The 21,943-nt window shown below is 43.3% G+C and overlaps 4 protein-coding genes across 7 annotated transcripts; 3 read left to right on the top strand and 1 right to left on the bottom strand.

Annotated features, from left to right (window-relative positions):
• Positions 1 to 89: 89 nt before the first annotated feature.
• Positions 90 to 10,607, bottom strand: tbc1d20 (TBC1 domain family, member 20). 3 transcript variants are annotated; one of them, XM_056758751.1, is made up of 8 exons: positions 10,232 to 10,607; positions 3,529 to 3,714; positions 3,313 to 3,393; positions 3,051 to 3,237; positions 2,818 to 2,919; positions 2,207 to 2,348; positions 1,698 to 1,879; positions 90 to 1,579 (listed from the first exon to the last, which is right to left on the bottom strand). In XM_056758751.1, the coding sequence occupies exons 1-8, from the start codon at positions 10,287 to 10,289 to the stop codon at positions 1,312 to 1,314; spliced, it is 1,206 nt and encodes a 401-aa protein (XP_056614729.1). In that variant the 5' UTR covers positions 10,290 to 10,607; the 3' UTR covers positions 90 to 1,311. The 3 variants fall into 3 exon arrangements, with proteins under 3 accessions (XP_056614729.1, XP_056614728.1, XP_056614726.1); XM_056758750.1 differs by lacking the exon at positions 10,232 to 10,607 and adding an exon at positions 5,057 to 5,295; XM_056758748.1 differs by lacking the exons at positions 90 to 1,579; positions 1,698 to 1,879; positions 2,207 to 2,348; ... (2 more) ...; positions 3,313 to 3,393; positions 10,232 to 10,607 and adding an exon at positions 5,057 to 8,056 and having other exon boundaries at positions 3,535 to 3,714.
• A 418-nt stretch (positions 10,608 to 11,025) lies between these two features.
• Positions 11,026 to 12,294, top strand: LOC130430265 (biogenesis of lysosome-related organelles complex 1 subunit 1). Its single transcript, XM_056759297.1, has 4 exons — positions 11,026 to 11,191; positions 11,341 to 11,413; positions 11,712 to 11,844; positions 11,970 to 12,294. Exons 1-4 carry the CDS (start codon positions 11,131 to 11,133, stop codon positions 12,078 to 12,080), a joined length of 378 nt encoding a protein of 125 aa, XP_056615275.1. The 5' UTR covers positions 11,026 to 11,130; the 3' UTR covers positions 12,081 to 12,294.
• A 502-nt stretch (positions 12,295 to 12,796) lies between these two features.
• On the top strand, positions 12,797 to 15,606 carry LOC130430209 (retinol dehydrogenase 7-like). Its single transcript, XM_056759236.1, has 6 exons — positions 12,797 to 12,863; positions 13,897 to 13,962; positions 14,073 to 14,395; positions 14,478 to 14,736; positions 14,811 to 14,974; positions 15,097 to 15,606. The coding sequence occupies exons 2-6, from the start codon at positions 13,931 to 13,933 to the stop codon at positions 15,315 to 15,317; spliced, it is 999 nt and encodes a 332-aa protein (XP_056615214.1). The 5' UTR covers positions 12,797 to 12,863; positions 13,897 to 13,930; the 3' UTR covers positions 15,318 to 15,606.
• A 1,040-nt stretch (positions 15,607 to 16,646) lies between these two features.
• LOC130430491 (glutaminase kidney isoform, mitochondrial-like) lies at positions 16,647 to 21,654 on the top strand. Of its 2 annotated transcripts, none has more exons than XM_056759606.1 (18): positions 16,647 to 16,939; positions 17,063 to 17,162; positions 17,620 to 17,741; positions 17,829 to 17,958; positions 18,035 to 18,114; positions 18,196 to 18,359; positions 18,533 to 18,591; positions 19,056 to 19,088; positions 19,176 to 19,234; positions 19,316 to 19,382; positions 19,674 to 19,724; positions 19,992 to 20,168; positions 20,243 to 20,374; positions 20,461 to 20,553; positions 20,657 to 20,718; positions 20,802 to 20,878; positions 20,960 to 21,023; positions 21,202 to 21,654. In XM_056759606.1, exons 1-18 carry the CDS (start codon positions 16,776 to 16,778, stop codon positions 21,362 to 21,364), a joined length of 1,797 nt encoding a protein of 598 aa, XP_056615584.1. In that variant the 5' UTR covers positions 16,647 to 16,775; the 3' UTR covers positions 21,365 to 21,654. The 2 variants fall into 2 exon arrangements, with proteins under 2 accessions (XP_056615584.1, XP_056615583.1); XM_056759605.1 differs by having other exon boundaries at positions 17,060 to 17,162.
• Positions 21,655 to 21,943: the final 289 nt, after the last annotated feature.

Here is a 21,943-nt window from a genome sequence, read left to right as displayed (position 1 = left end):
TAAAAAATATCTATCCCAAATATCATGATGACAGAATACTTATAATTAACAACGAGAATTTATTTTGTAATTCTTTACAATATTTTATAAAGCTGGCACAAAACATTCATGACCTATTTCAAATGGACTTATAATAACTCTTTTATAGACATGATATAGATTTTGTGCAGTAATTAATTCAAAAAAACATATTTCTTGTACTCTGTTATTTTTATTTAAATCAACATGGTCAAATGTGACAAAATTAAAGACAATTCATAAGAATCTGTGCAAAACAACAAGCAAGAAACATGTTCTTTAGTGCAAAATAAAAGCATGAGTAATTATGTGTTTATAAACAGTAGTTCTGCATGGATGGCATGTTATTTAAATAATATATATACATAAATTAAACAACAAAGACGAAAGGACCATGAAAATTAACCACTTGATGTTACCTAAGTGAAATGCTGTGTTTGTGGTAGATGCTCTTATCTGGAGTTACACAAAACTGACTATAAGAGCAAGGATCATTGCTAAAAATAAAAACTGTAATTAAGGACGTTTAAAGAAAAATCTAGCAAAAACATGAACATATAAATTGTGAGCATAATAAAAAGATTTGTTCATTCACATTTTACTGCATATATTTGTGTGTACATAACATCCTACACAGAACAAACATTTCTGCATTTAAAGGGTTCTGAACAGCTTCAATTGCCAAATCTACAAAATATTTTGGTCTCAATATTCCAGGGCTCGTTGTTCATAAGAAATGCAAGCAAAACTAATTTCTACGTTAAACATTCGATAACCTTCATAAAATGGTTACTGAATTGCAACATTGAACTGAATGCAAAAACTTGCGCAACAACCGATAAAACATGAGCCTACACTGTTGCATTTCTTGCTTAAACTGTTGCATTCAGTTTGTATGATTACACTTTTAAACAATATACATAAATGTTTGAATGTTTTCTTATGCACCTACATTTTAAAGTGCATTGTTTAAAGCGTTAAATGTCTTTACGAACCATTTACCTTAAAAAATTATTCTGCAAACACCTTAACCCAAGTATCGGTCTACAGTCTCATGATTTATTTTTCCCTAAATATTTCGGACTTAACACATCGATCGTGAGGACAAACAACATGTTTGAATATAATTTCTACGAGCACATTATTTATTATTCCGACTTCAGTCGAGTATGTATAAATACTTAAGAAAAAAAAAAGGCAAATAAACCAAACGAACGCAGACAAATTTACAGGTCCTCTCATATAAACGCTTCCAAACGTTGCGCTATCATTCTGTCTGATTAGTTGGCTTCCTTAAGGGAAGAGTATGTCCAGTTTAGGGGCCCATTCAAGAGCCGAGTTCACCATGGCCAACGCTGCAGCGCCCAATGCCACAGTCAGACCCATGACCGCCAGCCTCATGAAGCGTCGCGCCGTGGGTCGGGCAACAGTGACTTTTCCGTGCTTGGCCTCAAGGGTGCGCTGCTGTAACTGCTGCTCTTTTCTTCGCCGTCGAAGCACCACGTCCGGACGCTGCTGGGTGGATGCCAACTCAAAGTCTGTAAAAGTGGAGACGGCGGTTCTGAATGAAAGCAAACGTGTGTTTAGATCAAGTAGGCTGTATATGTAATGACTGATTTTATGATTAAATTTGACTGTAGGTTGCCAACAATAAAGTCAAATGAAGTGTATGGACTCACTCCTGACTGCGTTGATGGACCCCTCTGGCCAGCTCGGATGGAGGAAACTGTACGAACAGATCTCCTGCACGACTGATCAGAGTTTCGTAAGGCAGATCTTCTGGGATTCGAGACAGAAGATGATGCATCATGGCCATATCACACTCACATTCCAACACCTCCTCCTCACGGTGAAGAACAATCTGAGGAGAAATGATGTTTTGTAACGTTACAAAATAGATAGACTGTGCACGATGCAGAGAAAACCTTTTTTAAAGCAAAGGTAAGGATCCGTACACAATTTAGTTTGTTATGCTGCGTTTTTTTACATTATCACGGAGAACGTACACAAAAGAACAAATTGCGTTTTTGATCATCAGACAAAGTAGCCCAGACACAAACGAATATCTCAATTATTTATTCGGACGAGTGCACGACTCGGGGCTAAAAATAAACTGCCGACCCACTTTCCTGGAGATCACACCAAACAGCCTCGAAGATTTGGAAAGATCAGACGGAAGAAAACGTACCACAGCGGCGAAGTAGATGGGCATGAGGGGATGGCAGGCCAGGAAGAAGTCGTACAACCGAACGACATGACGGAAATCTGATAGTACGTGTCCAAACCAGGTGATGAGCCAGCTGAGGGCGAATATGGTGCCGACTTCAGCCCTGCACACGAAATACAGACATGCTCATTTTAACAAATTAACAGATTTTTATAAAAACAAATGTTGATGATGACGATGACTAAACATTGCAATCCCGACATAACAAATGTGTCATCAAAGCCAACATAATATTTTCATTTCTGGATATTGCAGATGCTTTTTTAAGGTCTTTCAGTAATTTGATCAATTCTTGTTCCCTGGAAATCAAATAACTTTGTCCCTTTGCTAACACTATGCTTTACATTAATGTAATATAATAATAATAATAACTTTATTTTATATAGCGGCATTAAAAGTAGCATCTCAAAGCGCTTGAAATAAGAAAATCACAAAATATAATAAAAATCAAGGACAATAACAACAAGATAGAAAAAAACAAAGAACAGATAAGAATAAAAACAGAGGAAAAATATACTAAACAAATATAACAAAGCAAAACTAGATATGCACATAAATCCCAATATACTCACTGTTGCATAAAGTCGTAAACTTCGGGGTTGACTCGTTCTATTATGGGCATCAGGTAGTTCAAGATGTGTGTAGTGTTGTCCATAGTTGGGTCCATAAAGTCCCTGTGATGCATGATGATGTTAGTCAACACGATCACAGAAAATGCATACAACCATTAAAAAATCTGATCGGTCCAAAATGTCTCTCCAAGAATCTGTTATTAGACATTAAAAACCTTCCGACTGGCTCAAACCTGAGATGATGCGTGGAGAGTTTCTCAACCAGGGCAGTGGCGAGCCGTTCCCCCAACACCAGCAGGAAGGTCACCACGATGTCATGGTAGCCCTGATAATAGTGCAGCTGAGGGTTTTTCACGAGCACCCGTAGAATAATGTCGATCAGCTCTTCCTGAAGACCCGCACGCTGCTCGTCCGGCATCCCTGCGTCCGACACGGAAAGCAAACTCAGAACCGGCTACAGGGATCAAATAAGCAGAGAATGCACTTTCTGCTCACCTGGAGGGAAGCGGCGCAGGGACCGCTGAACATCTAGCAGCACTTGGTTGAAGTCCTTGTTATTGTCACGGTCTATCATTTCTGATGGACAGAAGGGGGTAAAAATCATTTAGCTGTTGCAAAGTACTTGAGGATGTCACCACAATAGGAAAGGTAAAATAAACCCTTTGCAATCTTGATGCAATCATGCACATTGATGTTTGACATATCTCTTACCTAGCTCTTCCGGTATCTGGTCTACAGACACATTGAGCAGCCTGGGCCAAACCTGACGCCGGATCTCATCGGTCAGCAGACCGCCTTCGCTGATGGCCATACGCCTCAGAGTGGCCACGTCCACAGGCCTCACGTTCAATGCCTGACTGATCTCCGCCGTCTTCTTCTTCCGTCTGGACTCGGCATCTGCCATCATGATCACAAGAGTCAGTGCTGAAGCAAACCACAAGAACGCTGCAGTCCCTCACACACACAACAGTTTCAATCGGTTTTTCAGCAGAAAACTGCTTGACAGTGAGACGTTGACAAATATTTTTAACCTTTGCACAAGTGTGTTTATTGGAATTTTTGCAAAACAGCTCCCAGAGGGACATTCAAGTAAAATGGCCTATTTCTTATGCAAAATCCAAATTCACACAGATTCAGCTCTAAAATAATACACAATGTGTAATGACAAAATTTCCAACTTACACTTCCTCCATCTGTACATACAGATATTATATAATTATGTTTTTACTAAATTAAATAATGTACAGCCCTAGAAAAACAAGTATATCAGATCAACTGACGATGAGCCAAACATTACTCATTCAATATCATTAAAGACCAGTACACACACAAGCTGTAATAGATGTAATGGTTAGAATGGGAATTGTGTTGTTTTTAATAGAAACCATAATGGTTCCTATGGGTGTCAGGCTTCTGGTAATGTGTTGGGTTTATTTGTGGGAAGTTGTCTAGTGGATAGGAACCAATAAAACGTCTCCGGTTACTTTCGTAACCTCGGTTCCCTGAGAAGCGGGAACGAGACATTGCGGAGACCGCATATGAAACTCCTCCTCTTTTTCACTTTTCCTGAAATCTTATAGGATAACGCCAGTAAAAAAACTGGCCAATTGTCGCAAGAATGCAACCGTATGCAAATACTGACGAATCCAGACAGTATAAATACAGTGCATGTGACGACAATCCTCAGAATCTACGAGAGAACGCCTGCACGGTGATAAGCGGCGAACACGGCGTTCTCCGCAATGTCTCGTTCCCGCTTCTCAGGGAACCGAGGTTACGAAAGTAACCGGAGACGTTCCCTTTCGAGAGCGGTCACTTCGACATTGCGGAGACCGCATATGGAACGGTAGTACAATCCCGCCGTGAGAGCTTGCAAAATCAGCCAGAAAAACTGGGTTAAAACACACAAGCATGGGAAGCATACTATTTTAACCATTCACGAGGTCGCTAAGCGTCAACAGCTGATTGGCTTAAATCGGCCAATAAACTGCTAAATCACTGAACCGGCCAATGAACTGCTATATCGGGCTCCTGCCAAATTTGCATATCCAAACCCAACCAATGCAGCGGGCTGCGCTGAAACAGGGCAGACACCACAACAGTAAGAGCCAGCACGGTATCCCGGGCGGATATAACAGAGATATAAAAGTACACCAAGCACAGCATAAACAGCAACGCGGCAACCACTGTGTAGCATAAGCGATTATAAAGTAGAAGATAAAGAGTCATCAGCACTCACCGAGAGGACTTGAGACGACAAAGAGGACACGTCCAATCTGTAGAACCTGGCGAAAGTGTTCTGCGAAGACCAGCCAGCCGCACAGCATATGTCCTGAATAGATGTGCCCCTAGACCAAGCCCACGAAGAGGCGATAGCCCTAGTCGAATGAGCTCTGATACCGAATGGGCAGTTCTGTCCCTGACTCTCATACGCTAAGGTAATAGCGTCCACCACCCAGTGAGAGAGCCTCTGCTTTGATACAGCCCGACCTTTAGTTCCCCCACCATAGCAGACGAAGAGCTGTTCAGACTGCCGAAAACCGGCCGTGCGATCAATGTAAGCCCGCAAAACCCTTACCGGGCAGACCGCTCTCGGAGCGTTTGCATTCTGCGAGTCTGACGACTCGGAAAACAAAGCGGGCAAAGAAATGACCTGTGCTCTAAATGGGGTAGACATAGACTTTGGCACATAACCCGATTTCGGCCGGAGAGTGACATTGCAGTCGCCGGTTCCAAAACGAATGAAATCAGCGCCGACTGAGAGCGCTTGTAAATCCCCTATGCGCTTAGCCGAAGCAAGGGCAAGAAGGAGAACGGTTTTTAGAGTGAGCTCTCTTAGGGAAGCCGCGTCCAGAGGCTCGAATGGGGGAAAGGAGAGAGCCTTCAACACCAGCGCTAAGTCCCAAGGCGGCACCGAAGGGGATCGCGGTGGAAAAAGTCTCCTCGCTCCTCTGAGGAATCTGACTACCAGCATGTGCCTTCCAATGGATTGCCCATCAACCGGGGAACGAAACGAGGCGATAGCAGCCACATAAACCTTCAGTGTTGACGGGAGTCCGCCGCTGTCCAGACTGTGCTGCAGGAAGCATAAAATATCAGACACGGGGCAGGACATCGGGTCGATATTGTTACTACTGCACCATTTAACAAACACCCCCCATTTGAGAGCGTATAAACGCCTGGTGGAAGGCGCTCGACACTCCGAAATAGTGTCAAGTACACGCTGAGGAAGTGCATTTAAAACCCCCGAAGAGGCCAGGCATGAAGACTCCACAGCTGCGAGCTGGGGTGAAATATCGTGCCGTTCGCTTGGGACAACAGGTCTCTCCTGAGGGGAATCCGCCACGGCGGTGCCGTTAACAATTCGCTTAGGTCCGGAAACCACGGTTGATTCGGCCAAAACGGAGCGACGAGGATCACCGTCGCCGTCTCCTCTCTGATTTTGCACAGCACCAGGGGCAAAATCTTCACCGGAGGAAACGCGTAAAGCCGAACGTTCGGCCATCGCACCGTCAGAGCGTCGCTCCCCATGGGGGAATGGGTCAGCGAGAAATACAGCGGGCAGTGCGCGTTCTTGCTCGTCGCGAATAAATCCACTTCCGCCGTCCCAAAGCGCTCCCAAATTGACCGCACTGAGTCTGGATGAAGCCTCCATTCTCCGTGCGGAAGACCCTCCCTCGAAAGCATGTCCGCTCCGCAGTTCAGACGACCGGGGATATGCGCTGCCCTGACAGAGAGTAGATGCTGATCTGCCCACAGTAGGAGACTCGCAGCCTGTTTGAAAAGAGTTCCTGAGCGGACTCCTCCCTGGCGATTTATGTACGATACCACGGACATGTTGTCGGTGCGAATCAGGACATGTTTCTTCTCCAGTCTCGACTGGAAAGTATGGAGAGCTAGAGACACCGCCATCAGCTCCAAGCAATTTATATGCCATTTTCTCTGTGACTGTGTCCAAAGGCCGGATGCCGGCATGCCCTCGCACACTGCACCCCATCCCGAGGACGACGCATCCGTCGTAACGACTATGCGTCTCGTAACCAGCCCCAGGGGAACTCCCCGACTGAACATGCTTGGGTCGCGCCATGGGCTCAGGGCACTGAGGCAACTGAGTGTAACCGGGACTCGCACTCGACCCGAGGACCATGCTTTCCATGGAACACGAGCCTTCAGCCAAAACTGTAGCGGTCGCATGTGCAGAAGACCCAGGTGGCAGACCGCCGAGGCTGACGCCATGAGACCCAAAAGCCTCTGAAACTCCCTCAGTGGAACAGACCGACCCGGCCTGAGCAGATGTAGAGCTGAAGAGATGGACTCCGTCCGCTCTTGAGAGAGGCGGCCGCGCATCTCCACTGAGTCGAAACATACCCCCAGATACGTTATTGACTGACTCGGAGTGAGCTTGCTTTTCTGCATGTTCACGCGTAGCCCCAGGGATGTCAAGTGACGAAGCAGCATTTGCGTATGACCGGATAGCGCCTCCCGTGAGTGGGCTAAAATTAACCAGTCGTCCAGATAATTCAGAATGCGCATACCGCTCGCTCTGAGAGGGGAAAGCGCCGCGTCCACGCACTTCGAGAATGTGCGCGGTGCTAATGCCAGTCCGAACGGGAGTACGGCAAATTGGTACGCTGAACCCGCGAAAGCGAATCGCAGAAACTTTCGGTGGCGCTTGGCTATCTGAACATGAAAGTACGCATCCTTCAGATCCACGGATGCAAACCAGTCCCCGGGACGCACTTGTGCCAGGATCTGTTTTAGAGTTGTCATTCTGAACGCTCGCTTGTGAAGGGCTCGGTTGACGGGTCTCAAGTCCAGAATCGGACGCAGACCACCATCTCTCTTGGGCACTACAAAGTACCGGCTGTAAAACCCGCTTTCTCGCTCGTTCGGAGGGACACGCTCGATCGCTCCTTTCGCGAGCAGGCTGCCGATTTCCTGCCTCAACACAGGCGCATTTTGCGCTGACGTAAGCGACGGAACAACACCGCTGAAGCGGGGAGGTCTTCGTCTGAACTGCAGGGTGTACCCGTGTTCTATCACATTTAGTAGCCAATGAGAAATGTCCGGAATGGCCTTCCACGCGTCCAGAAACAGACATAATGGCCGAATCTCTTCGGGCGTTACCGTCAGCGGACCGTTTAGGGAAGCACGCTGGTGCAGCGAGGCTAATTGCACTGGCGGGGAAATAGCCCGTGCGTGAGACTCCAGCCGTCTCTCGCCCACGGGAAAGACCATGGACGAGGGAAGGCTGGTTATAGTCGGGATTAACTGCGGCTTCGCGCTGCACCGTGGCAGGGCAAGGAACGCAGCATTGGTCGTGTGAGGGGGAAAGAGCTCTTTTTGTGAACAGGTATGTGTTTTTATTGCATTCACACAGACATTTACAACATTGCAATGTTCGCCCGCAACCGCGGGGGAAAACTGATGCAAACAGCGGCGTTTGGGGGCCACCGGAACGCTCACAAACTCTCTCCTCCTCTTTATAGGTCCGTCAGGATGACGGCTTGGCAGACGATGACGCTCCGCCGTCGTGGCGCGGCGGTCCTCTCTGCGGTCCTCCCTTCGGCCCGTACCTCTTCTTAGGCGGGCCCGACCATTGTTTAGGCCGTGCATCCGGCTCACGACCTCGAGAAGCCTGGGCGGAAGCAGCGTGCTGTTTGGTCGGCCTCTGCGCGGAGTGCGACGCGGATGAAGAACGGGCTCTAGGAGACGGTTGATAAGAGCGTCGCGGGAGCACGTGACTCATGGCCTTGGCGCGCTTTTGCGTCTCCCCGAAGCGCTCCACCACCGACTCCACGACGTCACCAAAGAGGCCGGAGGGAGTGATCGGGGCGTTGAGGAGAGACTTACGGTCAGCGTCTTTCAGGTCCGCCAACGTAAGCCAGAGATGACGGTGTAGGACGACCATGAACCCCATGGATCGGCCGATAGCTTGTGCGGTCCGCTTCGTTGCCATCAGAGCGAAGTCGGTCGCTGCCCTCAGATCCCTCGTGGCGTCCGCCTCCAGGCTGCCGCTATCCAGCGACTGAAGGATCTTAGCCTGGAACACCTGCAGCACCGCCATTGCGTGCAAAGCGGAAGCGGCTTCTCCGGCGGATGCGTAAGCCTTACCGGCGAGATGAGCGGTAAACCTGCACGGCTTCGACGGCAGGCCTGGGTCCGAGCCCAGCGAGGTGGTAGAAGGGCACAAATGAGCGGCGAGGGTCTCCTCGACGGGTGGCATGCGCACGTAACCGTGGGCCTCCGCTCCGACCACGTGGGCGAACATGGATTGCGTAGCGGCGTGAACGCGCGCCGACTGAGGAGCAGACCACGATTTCACCACGTGCTCGTGGACATCTGGAAAGAATGGCGCACTCCTCTTTGATGTGGCCTGACGGCGGCCCGCCTGAAGGTACCACGAGTCGAGCTTACTTTTTGCCGGCTCCTCAGGTGAACTCCAGGTGATGTCGAGCTCGCTGACGGCCTTCTCGAGGACCCTCATGAACTCCTCGTGGAGGTCCGGGGTGCTCTCTAGGTCGGGGCGATCCCGCTCCGACCCTGCCCAGTCCTTGTCTGAAGCCGAGATGGACATGGAGTCGTCGTCCTCCTCAGCGCCGAAGGAAACGGCGCCCAAGACGGAAGGCGGGGGACGAAGACTCTCGTCGGCGTAGAGGACTGGGGAATGGGGTGACGGCAGAGGACAGCGGCCCGGAGCCGTGTCGTCGCCGCTCCCCCTTGGAGCGGGTAGACTCACCAGCGACTCGTTGGTGGCAGTGAGCCTTGACCCTATATTTCCACGAGCGATGTTCCTGCGAGTTCTCAAGACACGCGCCGGCAGGTCCGCACAGTGCGCGCAATCGGACTCGCAGAATGCAGCCTCCGCATGAGCCAGGCCCAGGCAGGCAATGCAGTGCTCGTGCGTATCCTGCGGGTCAATGGGACCCGCGCAAAGACGACAGTATGAAGCCATCGGATGCGGTGAAAAATATCCAGTTGCGTCTTCAACGATGGCAGCGTGAAAAAGAAGATTCTGAGGATTGTCGTCACATGCACTGTATTTATACTGTCTGGATTCGTCAGTATTTGCATACGGTTGCATTCTTGCGACAATTGGCCAGTTTTTTTACTGGCGTTATCCTATAAGATTTCAGGAAAAGTGAAAAAGAGGAGGAGTTTCATATGCGGTCTCCGCAATGTCGAAGTGACCGCTCTCGAAAGGGAACCACTACATCCACTACCCAAAACATACTACACTAAGAAATGTTGTGATGGTTTTAATAGTATAGCTGATGGTTCATAATGATATTTGTAACGAAAACCAACATATTTCTATTGTTTCTTTATCAGATGATCGTTCTTAACTTCACATGTTTTCTGGGATCAGATCATTTATACTGTACGCAAAAACAACTTAATTAAACCAACACACCTTGTTTTCCAAATCCATTCAATTGCGAAGACGCGCCGACGCTCCGTGATTTCTTCATATTCGTTCCTAACGCTAATGTCCCTTTCCTCCGGACCTTCACTCGTTTAATCCCGCTACATCATTTTAATTCAATATACAAACACCGGATCGACTATTACTTAGCATGACAGCTAATTTAAGAGGCCACATCATCACATCCCGGCCCTCGTTAGCCGTTAAAACTCATGCTAAATTAGATCAAACTATCTCACCGATCTATACGACTCATGTCAAAGGTTTTAAATACGCGTTTCCTTCACAACCGGACCGCGATCTCAGACTCTCATTTGTGTCATTTCACGAGTGTCTCTCCAGAATCTGCAGCTGTAGCATCATGTGTGATGTTTATGAAGAGGATTGTGGGAAGTGGAGTTTTAGGAGCACGCGCGTACGGCGGTGGGTTCACGGCGAGGGTTCAAAATAAAAGTTGCCACAGTTCTTGAACATGCAGACCTTCAACCTAATGTTTGAACAAAACGATTTATTTAATGTTGCAGATTATTTTAATACCATACAGCACGGTTAAATTGACATATACAGTGTTTTCAAATCGTATTTTCACAAGTTCACAAACGGACGATTTTCTTTTACAGAAAAAAATACTAAAAAAACATCGTGAGTGCGTATTTAATTTGATTTAATTATAATGAAAATAAGCGGTACATTTAGTGTTAGTTCAGTAAAAAGCAGTGCCGCTTTTATTTTGCAATCTCGTTTGGAACTGCCAATTATTCTTTTTGTCCCTTCGCGTTTTCCTTATGTTTGTGGATCCGCTTGTCATGTGAGTTCGGCGACTGCCTAAACAATAACAGTACATTTTGTTTTTAGGGTAAAATATAAGTTATTTTACTTTTGCCAGAATGCTCTCCCGTTTATTAAAAGAACATCAAGCTAAACAAAACGAAAGAAAAGAGTTACAAGGTTAGTGTTTTTGTTGTCGACGATCTACAGTTTATACACGATCGTACATTATGTGCTATGGAGCATAATCATGTGTTTGGTGTTGTCATATAATTAAAATGCTGTAATAATAAAGTGTTTGATAATGTCACATGATAAAATGTGTGCAGAGAGGAGGCGACGAGACGCTATAGCAGCTGCCACATGTTTAACAGAGGCTTTGGTGGATCATCTCAATGTAGGGTGAGTACCTGACACAGAGACTTACTAGTGGGTTTTATAGGTTTGTAAAGGTGTTATTTAATGCACTTACACGACTGCAGTCAGTTCATGTGATCAGAGTGGTCACAATCCAGTTCTTTGTGCAGACTTTGGTGACGCAATTCTGCCAAAGCAGCTTATAAACTGCAACAGTCAAATTTATATAAGCAGGACCGCAAATGGCTCTTTAATGCAGAATTTCATTTTGATGTCTTTTAGGTTTGTGTTGCAACCTATGTTGTTGTCTTATCACTTGTTTATCAATTTGTGATCGACTCAGGGTGGCGCAGGCCTACGTCAACCAGCGCAAACTGGACCATGAGGTGAAGACTTTGCAGGTGCAAGCTGGTCAGTTTGCCAAGCAGACCTCTCAGTGGATCAGCATGGTGGAGAACTTCAACCAAGCTTTAAAGGTGCAACGAAGTTTATCTGGTAACAGGTTTTAGGGATATCCGTCAGATTCAGTGTTGATGTTTGCTTAAACTGTCTACACTCACTTATCAACATTTCATTGATCATCCATTTATGTGTCTGATAGGAAATTGGAGATGTGGAGAACTGGGCCCGAAGCATCGAGATGGACATGAGGACGATCGCGACAGCTCTGGAGTATGTGCACAAAGGCACGGCGCAGCCCGCAACCTCATGAGCAAACAGATTTTCCCACTACTAGTGGGCTGAAGCTTGAAGACTTTTACCCTTTGGGTACCTCGAATCCTGGAGACTTTTGTTTAAGACATTTGTGTCTTATTTATTCTAGTAAAACTGCTGCACCGGCTGTTTTTTCTGAAATATCGGTTATTTTTTATTTACGTTTTCTAATGTCAATGCATTTGCAAAATAAAAACTTCTGTTGTGTTATAGTTTGTTGTGGACTGTCACTTATTATAATACAGCTGTATTTACAAAAGGACAAAATGTGTATTTCAGGGGTCAGCGGAGTGCGGACAAAGGTCAATGTCCACTGCACGACTGAACTTCAGACTGGCTACTTTCCATACACCAGTTTTAAATGCAATTTCTCATACAAGTATAACACAAATAAATTGTATTATAATAGCCACAGAGATGGCAAAGTACTTGCTGTAACTCACTTTGAAAAAAAAGCCTGGAAGCAAACCCATAATTATGGAAGAATAAGAACCATTTTTTACATGACATGTTTTAAACTATTGTTGTCTACCGAATATAATAAAAAAAACACTGTTTCCTAAAATGGCATGTTTCTTCCCAATTGACCCCCACCCTGGCTATCTTGGGATCAGGCGTACACAAACGCTCAAAAAAATGCACAAACTGTGAGATTGGAGATTAGAAATTGTGACTCTGTTTTAGAGGATCAGCATAAGGGATAAATCTGAGCAACAGCTCCACTACAAACCACTGAAGCAGACACACTCGCAACCTCCAGCTCCATTCAAGAAGGGAAACGGTAAGACCGATAATTCATTTCTATTTTTATTTGTAAAGCCTATTTTTATATTATTAAGAATCAGATTTGAAAGACTTTCATTTTTCTATTAGGTCTTTGAAATCATATTTAATAATTAACTTTTAGATTAAGGTAAATACTTTATGGGAAGAGTATCATGGATAAGCAGAAAATGTTTTAAACTTTTTTTAATGCTAATTTGCTGTGAATTATTTATCTGTTTACTAGGTGGTTGTATGTTTATATGATATCCAAGTAGTTTCTGCTTTAGATCTGGGTTTTATAAAGAATTCTAAGGATGACAGGGGACTTTTAATATGGAAAACCACCTGTATTTTGTATTTATGACAAAATAAGTTAGATTATTTAAAATATAATATTTATTAGATTATTTATAATGTTTTTTGTACCAATGTAGACAATAAAGTCATATATTTCCCAGAGCAAAATGCAATTTAGGCCTTAATTTGTCTCTGGTTGGTTACATCCACTCATTCGGAATGAATCATCTGTTGTTCTGTTTACTGTTAAGTCTCTAAAGCTAATAGGTTTTGTGCTCTGAGAAGCTTATAGTACCTCTGTGAAATCGGATTGTCAATAACTTGTAAGGGAACGGTCTCAGACCTCTGTTAACCTCGACACTGATTCCAATGTTCCTCTTTGTTTCATAAGAGTCTTACCTCAAGATTTCTCATGTGCTCAGATATGACGGCCTTACACATGTCACCCTGTGACCACATAATCTAAAACCATGCAAGCTGTGTGTGTGGATCAACAATGGTTTAAATTCAATAGGCTTTAACTTGAATTTAATATCATATATCAAATAAGAAGTAGTTTAATTGAACTATTTGTTATGTTAACTTGAAGGAAAGTGAGATAATTAACCGTTTTTGTTGTCGCTTTTACAAATGTACAAAATTGATTGCAAATTATGTCGCCCCCTGTGTTGATTATGAGAACTGCATCTCCAACTTCCTGCACTAATTGTGTGTCTGCATTGTTTTAATCTTTTTGTACTTTAACCAAGCAGTATCTGTTCACTACACATCTCTGCTGAGTCAGACATGGAGATAGAAACTATTTTCGAGTACTTGAGGTAAGAAGATCTCATTTAATTCTAAGTAAAACATGACCAAAATTAAAATTATACTTTAGAGAATGATATAATTTTCTATGTTGTTGTATTCTCTATTCCTGTGTTTACAGTAATTTTACATGGATACACGGCTTGGGTGCGTTCGTGCTGCTCTGGGCTCTGGTTTGGTTCTACCGGGACAACCTAGAGATTGACAACGTCAAGGAAAAATACGTCTTTGTGACTGGTTGTGACACTGGTTTCGGGAATCTAGTCTGCAAACGCTTGGACAAACGAGGTTTCCGCGTCCTTGCCGGGTGTCTCACAGAAAAAGGGGCAGATGACTTGAAAAGGGCGACCGGACCTTACCTGAAGACGTGCATATTGGACGTAACCAACACGGTTAGCATTCAGAAGGCCGCGGAATGGACCAAAAAAGAAGTTGGAGATAAAGGTCTGGGTGTTGAGCTAAGTAATTATTCTCACCTGCTTCTTACAAAGCTTGTAACGTGGTGTCTTTGTTCTTAATTTTACAGGACTTTGGGGTATTGTTAACAACGCCGGGCGCGCGCTACCCATGGGGCCCTCTGAGTGGATGACAATTGACGACTTTCAATGCACCCTCAAAGTCAATATGATCGGCGTTATCGAGATGACCATGAACTTTTTACCGCTTATCAAAAGGGCTCGTGGTCGAGTTGTGAATGTGGCATCGGTGCTGGGCAGAGTCGCGGCTAATGGTGGGGGCTACTGTATCTCGAAGTTTGGGGTGGAAGGTTTTTCCGACTGTCTGAGGTATTCTTACATCCATCTTTCCATCAATCTAGTTTTTAAATGTAGACCTAATCAACCCCTTTATGTAATTTCAGGAGGGATATCCAGTATTTTGGAATCAAGGTGTGTATAATCGAACCTGGATTCTTCAAGACTCAGGTGACAAGCTTAGAGCCCATCGAGAGGGAACTACATCGCCTCTGGAACCAGCTGCCCACTGAGGTGAAGGAAAGTTATGGCGATAAATACCTGGACAAATGTAAGTTATATAACACTATAGACCAGCTTCTGTATTAACAGTTGTGTGATAAACCATATGATCTTCAAGATAAAAGATAAAAATGTTACATTTTAGTCAAAATTTTCTTCTTTAAACCCCAGACATCAAAATCCAGAGACTGATCATGAACGCCATTTGCGACAAGGACATCAGCAAAGTGACCAACTGCATGGAGCATGCCCTGCTGGGTGTCCACCCGAGGACGCGTTACAGTGCAGGCTGGGACGCCAAGCTCTTATGGATCCCCCTGTCCTATATGCCTGCTTGTTTTGTGGACATTGCGTTAAAGTTGGTGATGCCAAAGCCTGCAAAAGGCATCTAGTGTACTGGTAAACTGGTAAAGGAATTTTAGCCCAGAGACCCTGGTAACAGATTATATTTCTATTTTTAGGCTTGGCTTCTGTTACTATTATGAAACACTGGATAATGGTCTATTTTTGGAGCCCCTTATATTGGAGATTTAAAATTGGGTTAGTGGGTGATGACAATTATAAGGTGTAAATTTTACAAAGTTAAGGTGTTTTAATATTTTAAACACAAAAAATATATTTCAGGACTGTTAAATGGACATTACCAATAATGTTGTAAAATAATAATTTATGTAAGTTATCATTGTTTACACACCGATCTGTGCCTCTTTTTCAGCTAGTTTTTTATTTTTTTTCAAAAATTCTGGGTGATATTACAAGTTATTACCTTGCATATATTATTATATTACTATACTTAAATGACAACGTTTGTTGGCAACAGTTCACATAAACAATTAAATAAACATTATAAGAATATTTTGAGTTTTTCCTTTTATCTGTGCACCAACCTCTTATCTTTAATGTGTACAAAGTTCACTTTTTGCTTCGTCTCCCATAGTCACTAAAAATGTAAAAAAAGAATTGATTTTTTTATTTTAAATGTACTTATATTTATATATAAATAATTGGGTTGTCAGACAATTAATCGCATCCAGAATAAAAGTTTGTCAGCCCTAATAATTAATATCAAAAATTGGCTACAACTTTTCGAATATGTTTTTTTTAAATAAAGCAAGTCAACATTTTAAAAAACAAATTTAAGAGTTTGTTAATATTTTAAATCATGAATACACCATTTATATTCAATATGCAATTGTTCTGCTTATTAAAAGTTATTACCTTGCATAAATCATTATATTACTATATTTTAATGACAAAGTTTGTTGGCAAACAGTTCACATAAACAATTAAAGAAACTTAATAAGAATATTTAGATTTTTCCTTTTATCTGTGCACCAACCTCTTATCTTTAATGTGTCCAAAATTCACTTTTTGCTTCGTCCCCCATAGTAACAATTTTTTTAGCAAAATAATAAATGAATTTTAAATGTACTTGTATTAATATATAGGCCTGTCAATCAATTAATTGCATAAAAGTTTGACAGCCCTAATAATTAATTAAGAAATAGGCCACAAGAATGAAAAAATATTAGACTAAACATTTTCAAACATAAATATACCATTTCATTCAATATTCAATGGTTCTGCTGACTTTTTACTTGTATTTCTAAAACATAACTGCCTGATCGTACTTCAATCTTTGGACAGTGAGAGTTATTCTGCAATCCGTGACCCAGTGAACTCTCCCGTGATGTCACACGGCTGTTCGGCTCCCGATTCGAGCGCACCTGTTCACGCGCCTCAGAAAACAACGCACGCGAGCGTACGGGGACCGTTATCTGCGACACGGACTTCTACAACTCCCGTTCTTTCTCTCTAACCTCAGAACAAGTTCATATGAGACATTTGAAATGATCTTTTTAAAGACTCTGAGACTGTACAATGCCGGGGTCATTGGGTTACTGTCGAAAGACTTCATAAAGAACAGCGCAGTGTCTCTGAATGACAGAGTGGCGAGAAGATCTGTCTGCGTATCGACGCGGACACGCGCGTCTGCAGCCGCAGATTCACCTGCGTGAGTCACATTTCTTTCCCATTGGACGCACGACTGTTGAATGTATAAATATGATCAAGGAAATCGTGTTTAAAGTTATTCTATAAGCTACAATGTAACGTCATTCTTTTATATCAATAGCAGAAACATGACTGGTAAAGATTTATTCTCTGGTCTGGAGGACATGCTTTTCTACACCATAACTCAAGGAGTAGATCAAATTCCTGTATCTCACTTCATCGCTGTAAGACCTTTCTCTTTATTTTTTGGACATATACACACAGATCAGATTTAATCGTTTACACTGGAGTTTGTGAATCCAGCAAGTCTGGTCCTTACGCAACATGTCAACTGGTTTCATCAATCCGCAGGTCTTCCACAGTAGCTGTGATACTGTTTATGAGCAACAGCTGAGACACATTTTTGCACACGTGTTTCGGTCTCGATTACACTATGGGGGGTTTTGAGAGACGCTATATCCCCCTGACTGTACTGCTTAATGGTTGAGTTTTTCCATATTTGAGCCAACCATGAAACAACCCATTTATAGAGGAAATGCAATATACACATTGAGAAAACACGAGAAAAATGGACAACAGTTGGCAGGAATAGGCTATTTTGTCATGTGACAAGTATGCACACGCACAAATCCACGAATGCGAAACAGAAGAGGTTTTTGACTCTTTTAACCTGTTTAACAGGCCGTGAAAAGCACCGGCCTTCTCACATCAGACCCCAGACTGCGCGACTGCATGTTAAAGATCCGTCAGGCCGTCCGGGACTCTGCCGGAGAGACCATGATGGACCGCGAGCTGTTCCGAAAGTACGGTTAACACACTGATAAGAGCACCATCTCACGCGATGGATTTCAGAAATGTGCAGAAATGAATTGAGTTTGATGTCGTGACAGGTGTGTGGGGGGCAACATTGTTCTGCTGAGTCTGGCTTTCAGACGGAAGTTCATCATTCCTGAATTCGAGGCGTTCGTGAGCATCATCGATCAGATTTACGAAAGGTGTACAGAGCAAGAAGACGGACAGGTAAATCTTCACACTTCCCTTTGGTTATTTATGCATCGTAAGGTGAAAGTCACAAAAATCCTTTGTTTTTTTTCAGGTGGCGAACTACATTCCTCATCTCTCCAAGATTAGTCCTGATCTATGGGGCGTCTCTCTCTGCACAGTAGATGGCCAAAGGTCAATAAAAATACGTTTCCACAAAATGTGTTTACTTTATAAAATAGTTGGAGTTGAAAGAGTGTTTATTGATGTCTAAAGGCATTCAGTCGGGGACACAAAAGTGCCGTTTTGCTTGCAGTCGTGCATTAAGCCGCTGGAATACGCCATCGCTGTGCATGAACACGGGACGGATGGGGTGCACCGATATGTGGGGAAGGAGCCGAGCGGATTCACGTTCAACAAACTATCTCTGGATGAGGACGGTGGGTGAGAGCATACAGACGATCAACCTATAGATGTACTTACAATACACAAATGATACACAACTGCACTGGAGTAAAGAAAGTACCGATATGAAAAGAAAAGTTCAAATGTGACTTGGAAGTACGTAAAGGTGATCTCGTCGTTTGAGTTGATGTTGTCTCTCTGTCCTCAGATAAACCCCACAACCCCATGGTCAACGCTGGAGCGATTGTCATCAGTTCTCTTATCAAGGTAACAGACCCCTCTCATTGGTTGAAGCCGTTGCATGATGCATTACATCAGTTTGGCCCGATTCATCCCAGATATGACAAGAGTGACATTAAAACGTAAATATCGGACGTATTTATTTACAAATCGGCACATTGTGGAGCGATAGGGAATATAGTTGATTTTCTTGATTGTTGTTTTTATTTGCACGTTTGATCAACTCCCCGTGCAAAACAAACACTCGTATTACGCACATGTATTGATGAACGGACCGAGCCAAGAATTCAGGTCAGCTGAAACCTTCGACCTTGAATGTGGGCACACAAAAAACTATGAACCGATGCATGAGGGGGTCTGGCCTGTATTCAGCCAATTGAAAGTGTTTTACAGTAGGTGTGTATCAATTGCTATGAGAGTCATGAACGAGATTGGCAGTTCGGTTAGATCTCTCAATCTGACGTTTTGACTCATTTCCGTTTTCCGTCCAGCCTGGTGTCAACAAGGCCGAGAAGTTTGACTATGTAAGTACATCCTGATTTTGTCATTGATATTGTTTTGAGTTTTTGATATTGTCTTCTCATTAAAGAAACATGGCATTGTTGTTTCAGGTGATGGAATTTGTGAAGAAAATGACCGGAAGGGAGTATGTGGGCTTCAGCAATGCGTCGTGAGTCTCTTATTTGTCGATTTGTCCTCATTTTGCGCACGTTTCATTGTTGTTGATGTTTGTATGATGTCTGCTTAACAGGTTCCAGTCAGAGAAAGAGACCGGAGATAGAAACTTTGCAATAGGATACTACCTAAAAGAGAAGAAGGTTTGTTCTGGAATGATTCATCTCTGATAGGATAGTTGATGCATAACGTCCATGAGGACTATAAATGCTTTATTTAAAAAAAGTAATCAGATTACTTATTACAAATTACTTATGTAATACGTATCAACCTTTTTTCAAGCGAATTCCACTAAATTTAGATTTTAAATTCAATATACAGTAGTGTCGTACATATTTGTTGAAATTATATATTGTAAATATCAAATGCAAGTCATTTTAATTTAATTACTTATAAGCAATCTCATTGGTCAACTGTGATGTCACTCTTTGCAGTGTTTTCCTCCCGGGGCGGACATGATAGATGCTCTCGACTTTTACTTTCAGGTATGTTCTGGTGATACTATAAAGCCCACATACATCTGGGAAACGTTTATTAGATATCTGCACTTACTGTACATCTCAAAGACATATTTTTTTTGTTTGCTCATCTGCTGTGACATTTCCTGACAGATGTTATATTGATATTGAGAAGAAGCCTATAAGATGTTTTTACACAGCAGATCTTCTGATCTTTTGCAGACATCTTACAGACGTAACTGTGCTATCTGTGATATCAGTTAGACGTTAAATAATCTATCTCTCTCCTCGTAGCTGTGCTCCATTGAGGTCACATGCGAGTCCAGCAGCGTGATGGCGGCGACATTGGCCAACGGAGGCATTTGTCCAATCACAGGAGAGAGAGTCCTAAGCACAGAAGCCGTACGGAACACGCTCAGTCTCATGCACTCGTGTGGGATGTACGATTACTCCGGACAGTTTGCATTTCACGTAAGCGTGACCTGAAGTCTAGACCACAAATTAGATTTTATGACACGTCAAAAATGCGTGCATGTATGTGTCAGGTGGGGTTACCTGCAAAGTCAGGCGTGTCGGGTGCAGTGCTGCTGGTGGTGCCGAACGTGATGGGCGTCATGTGTTGGTCGCCTCCTCTGGACAAAGTCGGTAACAGCGTCCGTGGAATCCGCTTCTGTCAGGTGACTGCGTGGTTGGTTTGTGCGTTTCCTGTCATTTTTTACGCACTTTACATTTCTGTAAATGTACTTCATCTTGTTTTCTTTAGGAATTGGTGTCTTTGTTCAACTTTCACAATTATGATAATATGAGGCACTTTGTAAAGAAGCAGGACCCTCGCAGACAGTCCGGTGACGACAGGGTAAGTCGTCCTTCCCACAGCTGTTTTCTAGATATTAGTTGAAGTTAGTCAATATTGTGAATGATAATCCTTTTCTCAAATGTAAACTTATATGATGTTTCAGAACAAGTCAGTGGTGAATCTGATGTTTGCCGCCCACAGTGGAGACGTTTCCGCTTTGAGGAGGTCTTTTTATGCACTTGATAATGTCTTCCTGTCTAGAAAAAAATTGTCAGTGCTACTTAAATGTTTTGTTTTTATTTCCTCAGGTTTGCTCTCTCATCTATGGATATGGGACTGAACGACTATGACGCTCGTACGCCTCTCCATGTGGCTTCTGCAGAAGGTTTTTTTACTTTAACATACATTTTTAGAAATGGAGTAATGTTTTCGCTACAAAATGCCTTCTGTGTCTGATTCGTTTCAGGTCATGTAGAAGTTGTGTCATTTCTGACAAAGGCCTGCCAAGTCAACCCCTTTGTGAAAGACCGGTACATAACCCTTTTTATTCATAACTATTCCTTAGTTACCCCAAAATGAAAATTCACTCATAATTGAAATATAAACAAGGAGATGGCTTAAAATCTCATGCGTCTCATGACTACTTGTCATAGTGTATGTTAACCAACTGAGAATTTAAAGATATTGCTTGTTTCATTTTTTAATAAGGTGGGGAAACATTCCTCGCGATGACGCCATGCAGTTTGGCCACACGGACGTGGTGAAGATATTACTGGAATATGAGCAGAACCTCAGTCCAGAGACTTCTCAGAGTGACGCAGGTGAAGGCAACAGTCATTCCAATCTGACGTCTGTAGAAAGAAGAGTGTGATTCGCTGGAATTCCTTCAGATTCAAAGACTCTTGTGCTTTCGGATTAATTGAAACATATCACTACAGAGAAACAAAAGTGCATTGTATTTTGTATTTTGCTTTGTAAATATGAGATTGCTGTATATATATTGTGTCATATTCATCTTATTGATAAATGCTAGTTGCCTTTATATAATTTTTGACAGCGACCCATTGTGTTTTAGAGAACAGACGTGTGACAAGCAAACAGAGACAAGTGGTGTGAAACACTGTGTTCAAACTGTAGCAAATAAAGCAAGAGTCAGATGTTCATTTGCAGTTTTTACCAGTTTTTACTTACTTAACCATGAAAATAAACTTGAGATTAAGGTTTGTCAGAAAACCCCACAGGGTGATGTTGTTTGGCCTTTCACACACAAACTTCTCACGAATGTTCCTTAGCCCACCACACCAACGTTTATTGCTTGGCAACAACGACCCCCAAAAATCACTCTTTGATGTTTGTTCTATATGTAGTGGGTTTCATATGCGTGGACGGGGGTCTTTTGTAGTCATTAATATCTAAACTCTAAACTAGAGGTGGACAATTTATACGGTTG

This window comes from Triplophysa dalaica, chromosome 10 (assembly GCF_015846415.1).
Source record: "Triplophysa dalaica isolate WHDGS20190420 chromosome 10, ASM1584641v1, whole genome shotgun sequence".
In the NCBI taxonomy this organism is placed as follows: Eukaryota; Metazoa; Chordata; class Actinopteri; order Cypriniformes; family Nemacheilidae; genus Triplophysa; species Triplophysa dalaica.
The sequence above is the reverse complement of the archived record's forward strand: the minus strand, read 5'-3'. Positions and strand labels throughout refer to the sequence as shown.